Raw genomic sequence first — 19921 nt, 5'->3', positions numbered from 1 at the left:
CCCTTCCCTGTTCCTTTGATTTATGCTTATGTAAAACTGAACAACCTCAAAGTGCTTGCAGATTTTTTAAGAGTAAATAAAATATGGTCCCCAAATTATTTTCATTTGGTGAATGGTTTGACAAAAAATATATACAAAAAATCATATGCATTTTCATGCATGTCTTCAAATTCATACAGATTTTTTGTAGCCAGTTCTCCTACCATAGATGGTAGGAGTGTTGAGTGTTTTTTGTTTTGTTTTGTTTTGTTTTTGAAAACACATTTCCTTTATATATGTCTTTTGTCTGTATGAAAATTCATATGTATTTTCATAGGCTGTTTCTCCTAAAATATGCATTTTATGCAAATGATTTCTTATGTAAGCATTTTTGTAGCCTATTTCCCATAATGTACCCAGTCTTGTATACAACTTAATCTAATGTATGAATTTTTGTATACATTTTTTGATTGCAGAACTGCATCATAAAATTTGGAATCTTGCAAAATAATTCTGTTCTAATTTGTGTGTTAGTTCAGGAAGTGTGGATTTAAATATAAACCATATGACCCCGCCATCCCTATTATTTACAATATTGCTTTTTATTGAACAGTTCACATTTTCTCTTTCCGTCTGCATTGCTTTATAAATCTGCTCATGCATTGTAAGCTCTAAGAGGCTAAAATCTAAATAAATTAACTTTGCTTCCCTCAATTCCACACCTGAATGATTCAGGAATACAGCTAACAATTGGTGATGTTGACACAGTGCCTGAAGACCTCTTCTTTGAGGTGGTAGAACCTCCTCATCATGGAGCTCTCCTTAAGCACAGTTCTGGATTTCCTAACCATCTGAGTACAGGTAAGGTGAGCAGAAGTCCCAGGCTGGCAATGCATGTTATCATTTTTCTACACTTGATACATCTCTAGACAGGGAAATCTTTTGAGTTACAGAATAAATCTTGGGTGTTTGTTTTGCTGCATATGAGTTCTGCAGATGTGTGTGCCAGGCCTTTGTCCCATTTCCTACATGGAAATAATCTGTGACCTCTGAAATAAAAGTATTATGGAATGTTTTGGGGGTAAAGAATAAGTACTGGAACAGTAGTGAACAGCTAGTGGCCTCCAGAAGTTGGTACACTGCAATTCCCATGATCAGTACCATTAGCTGTGCTGGCTACAGCCAGTCAGATTGGTGGACCAACAACTAGTCAAAGGCCACATATTGTCTTCAATCTCAGAAGCCCTTGGGAAAACAGCATTTCTAACAGGCTTTCTAAGGCGTTCACCTACTGTTGTACTGTTGTGAAATGTGCCTCAGTTATCCTCCTTTCTCTGGCTCATATCAGAGCAGGTTGGAAAATATGTCAAGGTTCAAAACGTGAAACAAAATATATAATCCAGAAATACAAGCTTCGTTTATGTATCGCTTCATACCGCCTAAGCAGTGTCTAAGTGGTTTACAACTGTAAAAAATAGTTGGACTTATTTTTCAAGTCAACCCAACTTAAAAAAATCAACCACTACATCAACTGTCCCTTTTCTCCTCTGTTCTTAACTGTGTTCAGGCAGCATGAAGGGGGACTATGCTAGCCTTGCACTGATCTTGTCATTTTGCTTGTGTGGAAGATGATATCTGTGAAGAAGAGAGATTTCTTTACCCACAGAAGCTCTCCACACAAACCAGAATACAGGGACATCAAGGTTTTGGGTTATATGAAAAGCATCCATGAATAGGGGAGTTTCTTTTTTTCAGACTTCCCATATTTTAAGCAACCAAGGTGACATCAGAGGGAAGAGTGCTCTTCTCACATGTTGCATAAACAAGATTATATATGAATAGGACTAGAGACAGAACTATTTCTGGGTTTAGTTTAAGTGGGCATGCTCAGAATTCAGACATATCTAGTTTATTTATTTATTTACAATTCTCTTTGCCTGCTGGCAAAAGGAGATCAGAGGAGGCAGCCTAGCCTCCTAAAGAAGGGAGTTTCAGAGCGTAAGAGCAGCCACTGAGAAGGCTCTCTCTCGTATTGTCAACAAATGAGCCTGTGATGGTGGTGGGGCCAAGAGAAAGCTTTCCCCTTTAGATATTAGTGTTCTTGCAGGTTTACATGGAGAAATACAGTCAATTTAAACAAATTAAGCAAGAACTTTCTCATTGGTTTGCATGAATCCAGAACTCCAGTTCAGTCTTTTCTGGGCCTGTTTTGACACATTGCCTATTTTCAATGTAATTACATTTTATTCACAAAGAAAGTCTGTACCTTCACTGCATACTGGTTGACCAGCTAGGTGCCTTAGGCTAACCTAAATTAATGTGACCATCATGTTGTGAATGAGACACTCCTGACTGTAACTTTTCTTTCTGAGAAGGTGATACCTTCACCTATGAGGAAGTCACCAGGAATGTTTTGCAGTACATCCATGATGGCTCTTCCACAGCAGAAGACACAATGGAGATATCAGTATCTGATGGAGTTACTACAGCAACAGCCATGCTGAAAGTGGAAGTGACGCCAATGGAAAATGAAGGTCCCAGGTTGGATCCTACCTGCTCATTGGCTATCACAGTGGCTGGCAAAAGCTCTGTGATCATCACCCGAGCTCATTTTGCCTATATTGTAAGCATCTCATTCATTTCTGACTTTTCTATTTTATCTCTAGATTCACTGTGTGTTAGGATGTGCTAGTATCTTTGATATGCTCATGTGAATAATCAAATCTTGCATTTTGAGCAGCAATGCAATTGCTGAAGCTGAGACAGTAAGCTAAACATCTTAGCTTTATGTTTACCACAAAACATTTCTCTTTATCGGGGCCTCTTTTTTTTTGGAGGGATAAGTTCTTGAGATCTGCAAGCATACATTTTAGCAGCTGGAAGTGAATGTAGTTGGTCCAAAGGAAGCTGCAGGTGGGAGGGTAGCCTTGCCTGTGTGTGTCCAGATAAGACAGCTTTGGTATGCAGAAATCAGCAGGCAGGGCTTTTCATGGTCTGAAGGTAAATGTGTCAACTGTTGCAATTTAAAAGGGAGTTCATGAGATAGCAATAGGGTGGTAGAGGAAGTCAAATATTTCCAGCTTAGTAGATGGGGTTCCCAGTTGAAATGAAGTTCAAAGCCATGTTTCATGATGCATAATAAAATAGACAGGGACAATCAGTGACAATATGCTAGAATATTTACAGCGTTGGTAGGTTCTGATGTATGAGTGCCATGTCTAATGTACCACATTACCTTACTACACTCTTATAGTGCTGCTATTCCACTTTTACTGCTCTGGCTGCCTCCTATTGCATTCTGAGGTTTGTAGTTTGGTGAGGCCTAAGAGCTCTCTGCCTGATAATTCTATGTCTCTTCTTAAACTACAAATCCCAGAATGGAACAGGAAGCAGCCAGAGCAGTTAAAGTGGAATGGCAACACTACAAGAGTGTAGTGTGGTAATCTAGAAAGTCTTCTCTGGGACCAAGTAATGTTCACCCTGTCCCAAACACAGATGGTTTCCTATGGTTTCTGCCCATTTCAATAAGTCTTAGGGTATAAATGAACCTTTTATGTGACCTATGCCATCTATTTAACTCAGCACAAGCTCCACAGTATAGTAGGATGAAGCTATAGCATTTCTGATAGAGAACAGCCCAAATTAAGGATAAAGATCTCTAGCAAAGAAGGACCCATCTCCTCTGAGAGCAACAGCCTTTCCACTGTGAAATAGTTCTTGCCATTAGAACAATTTTCTTAACAAAGTTATTTCTTGCAATGTGTACCTTTTTGTTCTAGTCCTGTTCTCTGGAGTAGCCAGTGCAAAGTCTGCTCCATCTTCTGACATTTGCACAAAATCCATCAGGTATTTGGAGACTACTTAATCGTCTTTCCTAAGTCTCATCAAAGTCAACTTTTTTTATCCCTTCTTCATAGTTAGTTTTCATCATTGTCCCCCTTTTTTTGGATGTATTTCAGTTCATCATTGTTAAATGTGAGGTCCAGGACTGGATGCAGTATTCCAAATGTGACCCAATGAACACAGAATATAACCATTACTTTGCTTTTTCTAGACAATATACTTCTTTTAATGCAGCTTAATATTGTACTAGCTACTTTCCCAATTTCATTGCATTTCTAGCTTATATTTAGCTTTCTGTACACTTTAGTGTTTTTTTAAATGTAAGGAGGAGGATAGCATAATCTCAGAAATGGACTGCTGTCAAATTGGGATGCATGGAATAGCTTTCTCAAGATTTGTTGAGTTACTCATTTATTACATTTTAACCTGCTCTTCCTCCAAGAAGCTGAGGCAGCATCTGTGCAACTCCTCTCCTACCTTTTTTACAACAACTGTAATGTAGATTAAGCAGAGACAGAATGAAACACCTAAATCACCTAGTAAATTTCAAAGCTCAGTGATGTTTTGAACCAGGGTCTCCTTAGCTGTAGTCCAAAATTCCATACTAGGGAGGAAAGATGGCAAGACTGGATAGCATTGGAAATAGCAACAAGGAACCAAGCTTGACCAGGAGGTTTTTCAGTAGGACAGGATTTGTCATATGATATTTGATAATTTTGGTGTCTGGGCCAGCATGGTATAGTGATTCAAATATTGTACTAAGACAAATCCTGAGAAACCAGGATTTGAATCCTCATTCAGCAATGGAAACCCAGGAGGCAATCTTGGGCAAGTCACACTCTCCCAGCATAAGAGGAAGGCAATGGCAAAGCTCCTCTGAATAAATCTTGCCAAACCCTAGGATTAAGTTGCCATAAATCACAGTCAAAGGCAATAACAGCAGTTTGATATCTATATCCTTCATTCATTTGTTAGTTCAATTTATATGATTATTTTCTCCACTCACTTCAAGGTGGTTTATATAGTCCTTCACATCACTTCATCCTTACAAGAACCCTGTGAGTCAAGCTAAGAGAGGGAATGATTGACCCCAGGTCACCTAATTTAATGTACCACTAGGGAATAAAACCTGTATCTTCTGAGTTCCTGTCCAGCTACTGTATTATCCTGACTGCTCTGAATGTCTCCTTCAGGTTTGGCTTGATTAACTTTCCAGTTCCTTCCTTGAACTATAGCTTGCTAGCGATGTCCAGGTTGATTGACATCTTCTGGGCTCAGGGCCTGCTGTTAGCTTTGTCCTCTTGGTACTTCCCACTCCTGTGTTCTGGTACGGGAACATTTCCTAAGGCTATGTAAGGGCGCAAAGGTGGCATCTTTCCTGCTACTTGAGAAATGTGACTCTGCCTCCCATGCTGATGGAAACTTGGCTCATTCTCTCTGGCATCTCAAGAGACTGCTAACAAAATCTGGGCACACTGCCTGCTCTCTGTTAGCATTTTATTATTCGCAGAAAAAAGCGAATCTGGGGCCAGCAGCTGCTTTCCAACACAGTAAATGTGCGAATGAGACTGCTGTAACTTAAACTACCCACACCCTTTGAAGGTTCTAAGTTGGCAAAAGTTTTAACCTCTTATACTGTGTCCTGCCTACAGCTGCCAGAAAAGAGGAGGCATATAGAGCTGGGGGGGGGGGGATAATGAGTTTCTTTCTTTATAACCAGCTGTTTCAAATCAAGCATGTTACATTAAAGTAGAGGTGAAGTGCAGAGGTAAAATGAAAATAAAACTAATCCCTGAATCAGATGCTATTAAGCCTCTTTAGTGTGCTGCCCACCATGTAGGTGAGGGAAAGTATCCTTAGCTTGTGTGGAATGGTTTGTCCATTGTTAAATGCCTGAAGGTACACAGATTTTTCAAGTTTACAATCTGCTGATTGGATGATGATGATGATTTGTATTTATACCCCACTCTTTAGACATGCTCTCAGAGCAGCGTACATGGAGGTTGTAGTCCAATACATGTGCACCGTGCTAAGTTGAGAAACAAGAAGAGCAAGAATCTACATTACCCAGTGTAGCATCAGAGCAGTTTAGGTATAGCCATCTTTAATTATGCTTGCTAAGGCTGATGGAAAGTACAGTCCAATAACATTTCAAGGGTGGCTTGTTTTCCACCTCTGGTCTGCTCTGACTGGTAGCAGGTTTACTTGTTTTTGACCTCTTTTCATCGCTCCGCTATCTGAATCTTTCTAGTGGCAATGCCAGGGATCTGCAAACAAAGATGATCTAACATTCAGCTATAACTATACCTGTGCCATAGGTTAAAACAAGTTGTTTCACTATAGTTTGTCCCATGTCATTCCTCACTGTTTCTGTATTTCTGCATTGCTGAAGTGTGATTGAATGGAGTCCAATGCGGTGAGATGGAGGAAGGAAATAGCAACAATCCCACTGCTGTGATGCCAGAAAATTAGGCCTTGAAAATATACTGTGAGGTAGAGATCTGAATTACATGGATATAGAGGGCAGTCCAAGCTGGTGAGCCAACACTGGGGAAAAGAATATTCTCTGTTATGTATTTCCCGGATGAAAAATTGGTTTATTGGCAGTCAGGAAACAATGTTAGGAAGAATAATAAAGCAAGACAGTTGCACAGTTTTCTCCTCATATTGGAATTTCCCAAAATATGCAGAGAAACACATGGCTTTTTTGTACATTTTGCACAGTCTTTTCTGTGCCAGAAATTAGTGTGTGTGCATGCAGAAAACCATGTGTTTTTCTGTGAAAAAAATTCTTCATAACATTTAAGATGTTCAAATATGAGGAGAATACTGTGCAAAACTATTTGGTTTCTCATTCAGTAGGCAGAAAACTATAGTAAGTATTTGTCTTTTCATGCAAGAATGAAATAATGAGGATTTATATCCCTAGCCAACACTGGGCCAAATGAAGCTGCGCTAGATACAAGCAGCTTTCAACCTAGAGATGCTGGAAATTTCTTGACATATTATTGTATTGCCCTTGCAACTGGATCTGTGGGCTAAAGGATAGTTGGATTTGGTGTAATTCTGTTCTTCTCATGCCTCACCTCTTCTCCATCCCTTTTGTGGCTCTTCTGCTAGCAAATCTGACCCAGCAGAGCAGTTCAGCCAGCAGACTGTAGTGTAAGACCCACCAGCTGTTTAACCCTAACTCTGTTTAATCCTAAATCTGTACAACTGTGGCATCTCCTGAGTGCTATGTATCTGTGGAAATATGAAGTGCAGAGTTGTTTCTCATATGTCTGGGACTTAGAATTAGCTTCTGCAATGCTATGATTTTATGTTGATCACACGATGGCAGTCTGACACTGGCCTTTGGGCAGCTTGGTCAGCATACTGTATTTTGAGAAATTTATATAATAGAATCATTTTTATAAATGACATGGGCAGAATGCAGGACATATTATACATCCTGCTCCTATTTTTATGCCATTTCTCCCAAAATATCTCTTCATCCTGTTCCTTTGAAGGTTTAAATGACAAACTAAAATGGGCCTGCAGTTGACAAGCTGATATGATTACCAAACCCACCATAAATAAACCTGATTTTGAAAAATAGAAGAACCAAAAAAAGGGGATGTGTTAAGGTCGCTTGATAACTGTGGTTTCATGATAGTATTAAAGTCAATTATCAGTTTGAAAAATCTTAATGTATTAATTGGATGGGGTTTAGTAATCAAGTAATTAATTAAACCTGCATAAATTTCCATGTGAATAAAACAGTTCTCATATTCTCCTACAGGCTTAAATCTAATTGCCAGTCCCAGCTACAGTACAGCCATTGACTCAATGAAATTTATATAAGTGCTGATTTACCATTCTGCAATTGATTTGAATGGCTCTAGAACTAACAATTTGGTTTAGGCATTAGATTTTAAAAGCTGTCAGGCACTTTCTCAGAAGAAGCATCCCTTGTCTATATGAAAAGGAAGCAGGAGTGTCTCTTCCAAGAATCTCCCTGCCACTAATTGGTTTCTGGGCCCAGTTTACATTACTTGTATTTACCTATAATTTATTAAATGTTTGTAACCACATTCTTTGATGACTGGGCTTCACCTATCTGTCTGTGCTGTAAGATTAGCTTCCAGAGACCTTTTGCATATACCTCCCAGTAAGACCAGTTAGATTGGTGAGGAGAAGAGAAAGGGCCTTTTAGTGTTGGCCCCACAGAGCTGTCTCCTAGATGAGATGTACATGTCAGTATGTACTTCCAAATTTTTAGGCAGCCTTTAAGATTTACCAGTTTAGTGTGTTTTCTTAAAGATATTATTGATATTATCCTAGTTAAATGGGACTAAGATGGTTTCAACAGTATTGTTCTTTCACCATCAGTTTTGCTGCATTGGTTAGTATTATGACTGGTGTATTTCTGCTTTTTGTGGTGACAAATATACTTCTTTTCATTATTTTACTTCGTTGTTTTAATTTTTTATGGAATTTGCCTTAATATGGCAATTGCAGTAGAAAGCACTGAATAAATAAATAAATGTTACCTTTAAAACAAAAAAATCCATTATATTTGGCCATCTGATCAATCAATTAATATGGTGGATTGACTAATTTAATACTGTGAGCTAAAATGCATTGGACTCTATGGTTGCTCAGACTTTGTATTCACTTCCATTCCTATGAGAAATATAACTGGGACATGCTACCAGTTACAGACACAACTGTTTCTGTACACCATTTACTGATAATGATTTGCTCAATCCATTTTTTGTGTGCCCAGACATGTTGCATTGCATGACCTGCACAAAATTATGCAAATTGAGGGAACACAAAATTCTTATAATTTACCTAATTGGATCTGCAATATTTAGTATTTTTCTAATAATTTATTCTCCTTCTGGGTAAATCTGTTCGAGCTTAGTCTCAAAAGTAGTGCAGCAGAGTAATAACTGGGGGTGGGAGCAGGTTTATTACAAAATCCTTCGACTGTATATCTTTCAAAGATGTTAAATGTAGGGTCCTTTTTAACATCTGTTCCCATTCCTTCAATGTTAAAGTCTTCCCCCTTTGCCTTCATTATTTCCTTAGGATAATAATTCCCCTGATTCCAAGATAAGGATTCAGTTAATTTCTCATCCCATGTATGGCACCCTTGAGCGGGTTATCCCTGGACAGCAATCTGAGGAGTTTTTTGAGGTCTACAACTTCACAATGGAAGACATCAACAATCAAAGAATCAGGTAATCTTAAGTAATTTTACAAAGTTCTTCCAAAGTGATAGAATTCAAAGATAATGCATCTGAGGAAGTAGCCTTAAGTCTACGAAAGCTCATGCTACCAACTTTTTTCTCTAGTTAGTCTCAAAGGTTCTACAAGATCTCGCTACATAAAAGTTCTTCCAAGGACCTGAGAGCTCAAATCCATTCAGAATCCCACAGTGCCACCTATGGGGAATATAGATGTTTGACATCAGTGATGCTTTTATAGCCTGTCCCACAGAGAAAGTCTAACCAGTATTTATGTTTTGATGTTTGGAGGCTTGGATTACTAGCATCGCTATGTTGTTGGGACATTTTTTAGCTGCAGGGGAAAATATATATATATCTAGGGGATATGATGGAAGTTTGTGAAAGTATTACTTAAGTTGCAATCCAGAGAAAAGAGGGCAGAGGCCATGTCAAAAGGCTCCAGTGCTTTCTCCCAATGCAGCTTAGACCCAGACTGTTTGAAAGACCATGGCTCCCCAAGGAGTGAAGATAGGAGGAGTGGACATCAACAATCTAAAATATGCAGATGACACTATACTACTAGTGGAAAACACGGTAGACTTAAAACAATTCCTAAAGAAAGTCAAACAAGAAAGTGCAATGGCAGGTCTACTACTAAACATAAAAAAAAACAAAAACCATGACCTCAGAGGATTTACATAAATTCAACCTAGATAAAGTAGTTAAAGGTTTTCTGTACCTTGAATTAAACATACATCTAAACAGAGACTACAGTCAACAAATCAGAAGAAGATTAAGAATGGGCAGCTATGAAAGAACTAGACAAAATCCTAAACTGTAAAGATATACTGTACAGCTGAACACTAAAGTCAGAGTTGTTTAAACCATTGTATTCCCCATTACCATGTATTGATGTAAGAGCTGGACAGTGAAGAAAGCAGATGGGGAAAAATCAACTCATCTGAGGTGTAGTGATGGAGAAGAGTGCTGGGATATGTTTGGGATGTTTGCTTTTGTGTGTTTTTAATGATTTTGTATTTTTAACTTGTTATATTGCTGTGATGTTTTTAAAGTTGTACTGTTTTTTTAAGTATCTTTTGTGAGTTGCCTTGAGTCCAAATTAGGAGAAAGGCAGCATGTTTATTAAATAAATACATTTCTGAGGTTGCAGTATATATACTAGCATTGACTAGTATTGTATTGTACTGTATTTTATTGTGTATTGTGGTTATATGATGATGTTTTTAATCTGTTATGTATTTTATAGACTGTATTGCTGATATTGATGGGATCCCGCCTCAATCCGGAGGGAGAGGCGGGAAATAGAATAATAATAATAATAATAATAATAATAATTATTATTATTATATACAGTTTAGAACTGGAGACATTTTTTTCTCCAGAAGGATGAAGATAGCAATCTAGTTTGGATGTCGTGGGAAACCATAGTTTCTCGCTACAGGGATTGGTCTACATGGAACTCAAGCTATGTGCTCCAACATGGGTGAGAATAAGAGTTTGGAAGCTTTTGCTTCTGATTTTAAGCAAAGCATATTAAATCTCCAGACTATAGAAAATGGTTTGTTCAAGCTATGCTTTCAGCACATTTTGATTCTGGCTTGCTCTATCACACCACAGTTTCCAGAATTCATATGTAATGGGAAACTGGCAGCTGGTTTCCAGTTTTCTTTCTGTTGTCATGCAGAAGGAGGGGAAAAGGGATATGAATGCCTAAACACAAGGCTTAGTTCATTCACATACTAGTTTCCTAGGCCAGTGGAGAACAGAAGCTTCTGTTTCTGGGGTGTGCGGCATTGTATGTAGTTGCCAATTACTGCAAGTCTACTTTTCTCCTCATTCTCTTGCAGATACTTCACTGAGTTTGAGACCATCCATCAGCCCGTCACAGATGTTTTTCACTTTGCTGTTTTTGATGCTGATGACAACCAGCTTGACAGTCAGATGTTCACCATCACGATTGTGGCAATCCAGAGGAAGCCTCCAGTCATCACTTTTGCCAACCACATCACGGTACATAAATAGTCTGAGGGACTCAGTGTAGTAAGAAAGAAACAGAATATGAATAACCTCCAGTTTTTAAAATTGTGAATAGTGATTAGCACAATTAGTAACTGGAACACCAAAAATTGCTTTTTAAGTACTTAGGAAATGTACATAGCAGGCTGACATATGTCGTGAGACAATTTGTCCATCTGGTCCTGTCTGCTTATTCTCCACCCTGATATTTTGCATACAAATGAAAGACCCAAGCTTGTAAGTAACATGTTGCAAATAAGGATCTTATCTGTCATCTGTTACTTTTGAGAGTAATGAGTAAAATGTCAATTTTTAAAAATCAATAAATTTTAATGTTAACATTGTAAAGGTGAATGTATGTGTTTATAATTAGTAACCTTAATTCCTTCTTCTAAAATGTTGCTTGGAGGGGATTATTCTGGGGGATTTCTGATTATTTTTTGTACTTTTAGGATTTTAAAAAAGTTCATAATCTATTAGGAAGTAGCATGTGATACTAGTAAAACCATATTTCATCTAATTTTGGAAGCAAAGCATGGTTAGGCATTTCAGCTAATGCTAACGTACTAGTCTTTTTTTAAAAGATGACCTGCAAATATTACTAGCATTCCTTATACTAACTGGGGCTGCTGGGACTTGAAATTCAATAACATCTAAAGGGCTGTCTGACTTCTACTTCTACTTTCTTTAACTGAGGAAGTCAGGGATTGAACCAGGGAGCACTCTGCATACAAAAGTATACAACTGGCTATCCCAGTAGCCCTTTGTGATAAACTCTCCTGCCCATGGATTCCCAACATGTCCTCAAATTATGCTATGAGAGAAATCAAGATGGGGGACCCATGTTCCTGTGTAATGCCCACTTTGGGTGAGGCCATAGAGATTTGCCTGGTGGCTAAATTTAAACAGAATAATTTTGTGAATGTGCTCTTTTAATTTCTTAATAAAGAGTAAGCTTATTTGTGTGGGGGGGGGGGGGGGGAGAAACTTGTGGACAATTGTATGAGGATGACTAGCCAAAGTGGAGATCCAGTAAACTTGTACTTGTCCTCCATCTTTCCATGTGACAATTCAATCTTTCAGAAAGAAGTTGAGAGAACTTTTTCTTTCTGCGCTCCCTTCTTACACATGTTCAAAACTGTGAATAATTATTTTTGAGATAGGGATGGAACAGCAATAAATCAGATACAGTAAGAGTGTGTGTGAAGATAAAAGCCCATAGAATCTACACTAGTATATTAACATTCTCCTGTAAAATAGGACATAATTGTGTCTCAGGATGGAAACAACTGCCTACTGCAAATCATGAACCATATATATTGGGGTGACCTGCATCTGAGTTTCTACAGTTTGGAGCTGCTACCTCCAGTCTGCATTAATGGGGTAGGGGAATGTTGCTGCTATTAAGCAGAAGTCAGAAAAAATTGCCAACCTACAGAAGATCACTTAGAGTTCTTCCAATAGATCTCATTTTATAATCAGCCCATCCCAGGCTACAGCATTGCCCAAACAAACTTTAAATTTCATTTTCATTTTTTTCTTCTGTGTTTACAGGTAGATGAAGGAGGGCGGGTACCACTTATCACTCACCATACTCTAGCCATTGATTCTGATCTTGGCCAAGAAGACCTTGTGGTGAAAATTGTTTCTTTTCCAAAATATGGATATATTGAAAATACCAGGACAGGTAAGGTACTAATCTTATCAAAGGAGGGCATCACAAGGTAGATTCTTGCTCATTAAGAAATACCTAACTTCAGTGATGGTGAACCTTTTAGAGGCTGAGTGTCCAAACTGCAACCCCAAACCCACTTATTAATTGCAAAGTGCCATGTCCCTCTGATTTTCTAGTAACAAACTCTGGCAAACTCTGTGCTGGGGCGACGGCACCTGTGCCCACAGAAAGGGCTCTGAGTGCCACCTCTGGCACACGTGCCATAGGTTCGCCATCACTGTTAGACCAATAATTCCCAAGCCACATGAGAAATGTGAGTGTGCTGTGAAATTAATTAGTAGAAGACAGTCCTATGGAATCCTGTGGAAGATGATACTGCCTACTGCATCTCTGTATGATTTAGTATTCTGACCTTGCCTACTTCCAGTCAGGCTCTTCTAGGAATGATTCATTCTAGAATGTCTTCACATTAGGCTGGCTTAGATGTCATGTTAAGCCATGACAGGAATGTGCTGTAGCAAGGTATGTGCATGACCATTCCACTGTCCATGTCTAGCGTGGCTGTGAGAATGAGTTCCAAAGCAGTCTGAATTTGGACAAACTGGTTAACCTTAAAACTGTGGTTAGTAGATACATGCCAACTTCATACCATAGTTTATGAAGCTAGGATCAGTTCCCCTAATCATAGTTAAGCTTCACTACTGTTTAGCATTCAGAAGACCTGTTAAACTTTAGTCAAAAGGGATACAGATGTTTCTGATCTCTTGTGACTGTAGCTCAAGGGTCACTGAAACTCATTCTGAGATCTGATATTTGATCTTTTTAATTTGTTGTCTGCTTTTTATCTAATTCTATCTTGTATATGTATTTTATAGAATGTATGTTATTGGCAGGTTTCATTTTTATCGATTTTATTGTTTGTACGTAAAGCACTGTGTAAATCTACAGCGCTAAATAAATAAATAAATAAATAAATCTCCTCTAATGCTGTATCATGGTAGAGTATCATATCAGTATAATGTTGCTGACTTTTTATAGTCAGCCCCAATGCAGAAAGGCCTCAGAGTGACTTACTGGAACATTTCTTTTTCTGAAACCCAAGCTGTCATTTTTTTTTTTACACAACTCAGTTAAGCTGCAGAATTTAAGTGGCGAAGGCTACTACGCTTAATACAGATGCCCCTGAAGCAACGATAACAACTGCTACAATTTAGCAATTTTTTTCTGCCTGATAGAGCTGAATACACACACACACACACACACACACACACACACACACACATGTATGCATGTATAATAAAAACATATTTTCATATACAGAACTCTTTGTTCACAGGGAGCCGACTTGGCCCTGGAAGCACCAGAAGCTCAGATATTTCATTCTCTGTTCAAGATGTGGTGAAGAACTATATTTATTACTTTCAAAGTGTCCATGAAAGTATTGAACCATCAGTCGATACTTTTAGTTTTTATGTTAGTGATGGTTTCAGCCAATCAGAAACTAGCAGTGTCAACATCACTATTAAGGTAAATGAGCTCACTTGTTGAGTTTAATTCATAAATCTCTCCCTTTTATTTTAATATATTGCCAGAATCAGACTGTGAAATTCCACAAATAATGAAATGGGAAAATTAAACTGGCTTGCACATTTATTTTGTGCTGTTGATAATATATTAGCCCTAAATCCAACATCAGTTCCAGTATGGCAATGCTTTCTTTGCCTCCATCTGCCTAAAAACCAGTTCCAGATAGTTTCTCAGCCATATGGAACATCTGTGGTTTGTTCTGTGTGTGTGTGTGTGGGGGGGGAGATATTGAGGAGGCGGAAATGTCCCCCCCCCCATTCTCTTATCGCAAGCAGTTCCATCAGTGGATGTAGCCCATTGGATCCTGGCTGTAATTGACTAAAAGCTTCTAATTGACTTACCATCTAGATCTCATCAACACCCAAAGGTGTTGGACACCCAAAGAAAATTCCAAATTCAAATGTGAACTAGGTGTATTTTGATTTGTTCCATTTTCAATGCAGTTTTGAATCAGATGGTGTAGCTCTCATTGTCTTTCCCATTGCTACCATCTCCCTCTTTTTGTGGGGGTGAGGAATTTTCCACTCAAGTGCAGAAATGCATTTTCTTTCGTGGGTTGCTTTCTCTTATTGTAGCGCCTGAATGATGAGCCTCCTGAAATGCAGTTGGAGCCTATCAAAGTCCAGGAGAACAAAGGCACGGTGATTAGAAATTCCTCCTTGATGGTCAAAGACCTGGACACTCCAGACAACCAGCTGGTCTTCATGATAACCAAGAAACCCAGTCATGGTAAGCTGCATTGCATATAAGACTAGCAGTGGCTACTAGTGATGACAGCTACCAATTACTTGCCGATTGCTCTCAGTATAAGGGAAATGTGAGAACTTGGATTACAGAAGGAGAAAAGGAGTAGTTGTGCACAACACCATCCTGCTGGTATCTAGCTGAGGAGACCATGGAAACCCACTGGGTGACATTTGACATGTCACAGACTCTCAGCCTTAGAGGGGGGCAATGTCAAAGTTCCTCTGATTAGGTTGGCTCTGATCTAATATAATCTTCTATGAGCATGCCTCTGTAAAGTGTATTAGAACAGGGGAGCCAGAAAGCACATTGAATTTTCCTGATAAATCTGAGTGTTTTGAATCTGATAGAAACAACAGTGGAACTCAGCCTACCCTACATTTGGATGTTGGAGTCAAGAAAATTTGGATGGAAACTTGGGGTGGATTTTTGTGCACCAGGAGATTTTATAGTTGGATGGCTTAAGTAGTAACACCTTTGTTTTCTGTTGTTTGAATGTACACAGACTTGGTTTCATGCAAAATTATTAAAAATATTACATATAGGATTGCCTTCAGGCTAAGTATATAAGGTGTACATAGAAAATAAAGGAATTTCATATTTAGATTTGGGTCCCATCTCCAAAATATCTCATTATGTATATGCAAATATTCCAAAATCCTAAAAAAAAAAAACACTTCTAGTACTAATCATTTCAGATAAAGGAGTTTCAATCTGTAATGACTTTGGCTGATCCTAATGGAGGATAACTTGATTCCAATTTGTATGTAGAGAGATCTTGTAGCACCTTTGAGACTAACTGAATGAAAGAAATTGGCAGCATGAGCTTTCATAGACTTAAGTCTACTCCCTCAGATGCATTTGGTGGAATGGAAGCATCTGAGGAAGTAGACTGAAGTCTACGAAAGCTCATGCTGCCACGTGTTCCGCTGTCGAACAGCTCTTACTGTCATGAAGTTCCTCCTAATGTTGAGGTGGTATCTCTTTTCCTGTAGTTTAAATCCATTGCTCTGGGTTTTATTTTCTGGAGCAATAGAAAAGAAGCTTGCTCCATCCTCAGCTTGAAGCTTTAAAAACTGAATGATGAAGAAATTGAAACAGAACGGATTTTCATATGTAAAATCAGAGGTAGGCTGCCTTTAGAGATGGAGGCCTCAGTTTTGATTCTTATGTCTGTTCATGGCTATACTAATTCTTCCAAAAAGCTGCCCAATAAGATAAGTCTTGCCTCATTTTATTCTACAGGCTTAGTTAAGTGTCTTCTGAAGACTGAGTGGTACAAGAATCGGAAAAGGAGAAATAAGCAGCCTATCAGGGCCTAACATACTATTCTCTTTGTTCTCAGGTTATCTCCGCAAGAGGTTGTCGCCCTTGGATCCCTTGGAGAATGGAGAAATTCTCTCTGAGGGTTCAACCTTCACATATCAGAATGTCTTGGATGAACTGATGGTTTACACAGTGGATAGTTCCAGAGTCCAATCTGATGAGTTCAGATTTTCACTTTCTGATGGTCTCTACACACAGACTGGAAAGGTGGAGTTTACTGTAGCATTGTCAAGGACAGAATCGCCCAGATTGGTCTTGAACAGAGGCCTGCAACTTCCTGCTGGTACATAGTAAAGAACTTGGTGCTAAGCATTTTTGGGGGTGGGGGGAGGGAGAGATTATAACTCTAGTGTTTATCCTTCTCATGGAAGCTCTTCATTCAAATGACACATCTTGACCTATAAAAATCACAGCCTTATCTATCCGAACTGCTGAATTATTTGAATGTGTTTGGATTTGTCTGTATGGGTTAAATGAAGCTGCTTTGTATAAACATCCCCACTTTTCTGAGGATAGCTCAGCAAGAAGGTGAAGTAGGTTTGTGACTGTCATCCCCCCCCCCCTTTTTTTTATACCATTTAGGCTCTGTAGCTGCCATTACAGACCAGCATCTAAAAGCCATGGACTCTGACTCGGATGACTTGACTATCAGATACATCATGAAAAAGGATCCTATTGTTGGTGTTCTGCATATGCATAAAAGGGATTCCCTGGTTCAGATCTCTGTCAAGGGGCCGATCAAAAGTTTCACACAAGCTGATATAAATAAAGGTGGGCAATCCTGATTCTAATAGGTAAAACAGAGTTTGACATTAGATTGTGGTTCTGGAGCTGGATTGTATCACACAAGTGTGCTCAAATGGTTCATAAATTCTCAGATTCTGCTGTAGCACAAAACTAGAGTCAATTTTTTAAAATGAGTATGGGACCTTTGACTCTCCGGCTGTTTTGGTGTGTTACTCCCAGAAGCTCCATTAGGCATGATGAATGGGAAGGGACTGTGGGAATTGTTGAATGAATGTTTCTCCATTTAAATTCAACAACACTGTTCTACACGTAGAAAACTAGTACAGTGGTGCCTCGGGTTACGAAATTAATTCGTAACGCGGCCGCTTTCGTAACCCGAAAAGCCTTCGTAAGCCGAATTGCCATAGGCGCTAATGGAGAAAAGCCGCGATTCCGTGCGAAAAAGCCGAAAAAAGCACCAAAAGTTTTTTCGTAACCCGTAAAAACATTCGTAACCCGAAACAATAATTCCCTATGGGATTTTTTCGTATCCCGAAAATTTCGTAACCTGGGTATTTCGTATCCCGAGGTACCACTGTATCTGGCAGCCATTCCACCAGACTGAGAAAGAGAGGAAGAAGAAAATCAGGGCTAGTCAGCCCTACTGAGAACCCTGTTTCTATCAGGTTTTGGCTGTCCTGCAACTTTAATTCAGCAGCCTTTCCATTAGCCTGAAGGACATCATAACATTAAGAGCTTCTGCTCAAGTGTTCTTGTTTTCCTTTTCTCTTGCGTGTTTTTAAAGATTGTTTGCTGACAGATAGAGACTATCTGGTCATTTTTAGTTATATATACTCCATTCTGAGAGTATTTCCAGCAGCGTGGAGGCCTATGAATGATATCAATAAATAACATCATCAAGAATGTTTCTGTCCTAGCATTTTTATTCACACTCTTGTTTTCTATGTGTTGATTATTTCTGTATGGATAATCATTCAGTCCTATGATCCCTCACTTTCAGTTTGAAGTGGTAAAGTTTGAACACGGGTTTTCCTTCTCAGTAAGAACTTACTGGTAGACTTCAGGAAATCTAGTAATCTATGATAATGGTGGATTCTTCAAGTATTACATTCACTCTTTCCTTTCTGCTTTATTACAGGAGTGATAGAGTACAACCACAAAAAAGGGGAACGTGGTGGGACAGTTGCTTTCATTTTTGATGTATCAGATGCAGAAGGAAACAAAATGGTGGACCAGGCATTTCCAATCAGCATAATAGGTAAAGCCAAGTGCCTTTCTCTAGCCTTCATTCAGCTTTTGATCACTGAAATCATGGATAATGTGGAGAAAGAAAGCCAAGTCAGAGAATATGATGTAGATGGAAATAAAAAAGTTTATATCAGCCACAATGAGGGTGAATCACTATCTATAACTTGGCAAAACTAGATTTTACTAGTCTGGACATTATATCCTAGCTGTTCTTCATGGTCGTTGGTGTTTCTGTCGTACAGTAAACATGATAAAACATAAATTAAACTTTCATAGCATCTGAACAATACAGAGAAATTTCCACATCATTTGTCAAACAGTCCCACTGGTTACTCATACGTTCTGGGGACACACTGATATGTATACATTTCTCCTCTGATATTTTCAACAGTGCATTGTTCAAGATTATCTAGACATACACAAAATGGGCAAAACTATGGAGTTTCTTGGGAACCAGTGGCTTTGGAAAAACATAAGTTGTTTTAGAATTAGAACTGAAGAATAAAGAAGTTATTCTCATTAATTAAAACAGTATGCTAGGTAATTTTTAATACTGTTTTAGAAGATAAGTGCTGTTTTGGAAGGGGCATTTCCCCTTTTCTCTCAGAAGAAAAGGGAGTGCCTCTTCTAAGATACAGCAGAGAGTGAATGCCTCTTTTGAGATAATATGGTGTAGAAACCATAATAGTACTAGTTTTGCTCTGCTGTAGCATAAAACTAGAATAGATTTTTTTAAATTGGGTATGGGACCTTATTTAATCGTATACAAATTCATGTAAATGCAATTGATTGATCAAAAATTTTATTTTATTTATGCCACCCATCCAGTGCTTTTGTGCAACCCAGAGTGTTTTACAACTATTCCAAATCATGGTACAATATAAAAGTTACAAATTCTGTTAGAAACAGACAACTATAAAGATGCTGAGATAGAGACCATGGGGAAGACAAGATTTAAACAAAAACAAATGTTTTGCAGACAAAGGCTTTACTGGAATACAAATGATTTCACCAAATGATGAAAGATATCTAGAGTGGGGGCCACTCTCATCGCATGATGTTCCACAATATTGGTGGAGCCACAGAGAAGGCTCTTTCCCAGTCCTAGGTGGGACACAGAGAAGAGAATATGGTTTAATTGGCTCAGATTTCTTTAATCAAGTAACATGCAGATCTGCTTAGATTGTGTGTATAGCACAGGGAAAAGAGAAATGAAAGCAAGCTGCTTGTCTCATCCTTTTTGTTGACAATGCTCCCCAGAGGATCGGCTGCCTCCATCTGTCATTGTCAACACTGGACTGACCCTGGATGAAAACTCAGTCAAGAAGATCACCACCCTTGAGTTGTCAGCCATGGATCAAGATAGTGAGCCAAGTGATCTGCTGTACAAGATCACCAAACAGCCCCAGCTGGGACACCTGGAACACACTGCATCGCCAGGTTTGCAAATGTTTGCTATTTAGGGGAGAAAAATAAAGACAAGTGACCACACTTCACTGTGTGCTTTTGAAGCCTGCAG

The 19921-nt window shown here is 38.7% G+C and overlaps 1 protein-coding gene across 2 annotated transcripts in view; it reads left to right on the top strand.

Moving 5' to 3' along the window:
* FRAS1 (Fraser extracellular matrix complex subunit 1) overlaps nt 1–19921 on the top strand; it is a 326081-nt gene that overhangs the window by 245194 nt on the left and 60966 nt on the right. For both annotated transcript variants that reach the window (XR_006104125.1, XM_042469094.1), the window contains exons 36-46: nt 715–840; nt 2355–2602; nt 8899–9050; nt 10907–11069; nt 12630–12762; nt 14087–14277; nt 14913–15066; nt 16427–16690; nt 16990–17178; nt 18293–18412; nt 19663–19842. Coding sequence is in view for 1 of the 2 variants with exons in the window: in XM_042469094.1 (XP_042325028.1) it covers nt 715–840; nt 2355–2602; nt 8899–9050; nt 10907–11069; nt 12630–12762; nt 14087–14277; nt 14913–15066; nt 16427–16690; nt 16990–17178; nt 18293–18412; nt 19663–19842 (1920 nt within the window). In the remaining variant the exon portion in view is untranslated. The remainder of the gene's footprint in view (nt 1–714; nt 841–2354; nt 2603–8898; nt 9051–10906; nt 11070–12629; nt 12763–14086; nt 14278–14912; nt 15067–16426; nt 16691–16989; nt 17179–18292; nt 18413–19662; nt 19843–19921) is intronic.

The sequence above is a fragment of the Sceloporus undulatus genome, chromosome 5 (genome assembly GCF_019175285.1).
Source record: "Sceloporus undulatus isolate JIND9_A2432 ecotype Alabama chromosome 5, SceUnd_v1.1, whole genome shotgun sequence".
In the NCBI taxonomy this organism is placed as follows: domain Eukaryota; kingdom Metazoa; phylum Chordata; class Lepidosauria; order Squamata; family Phrynosomatidae; genus Sceloporus; species Sceloporus undulatus.
This window is presented reverse-complemented; position numbering and strand designations above follow the sequence as displayed.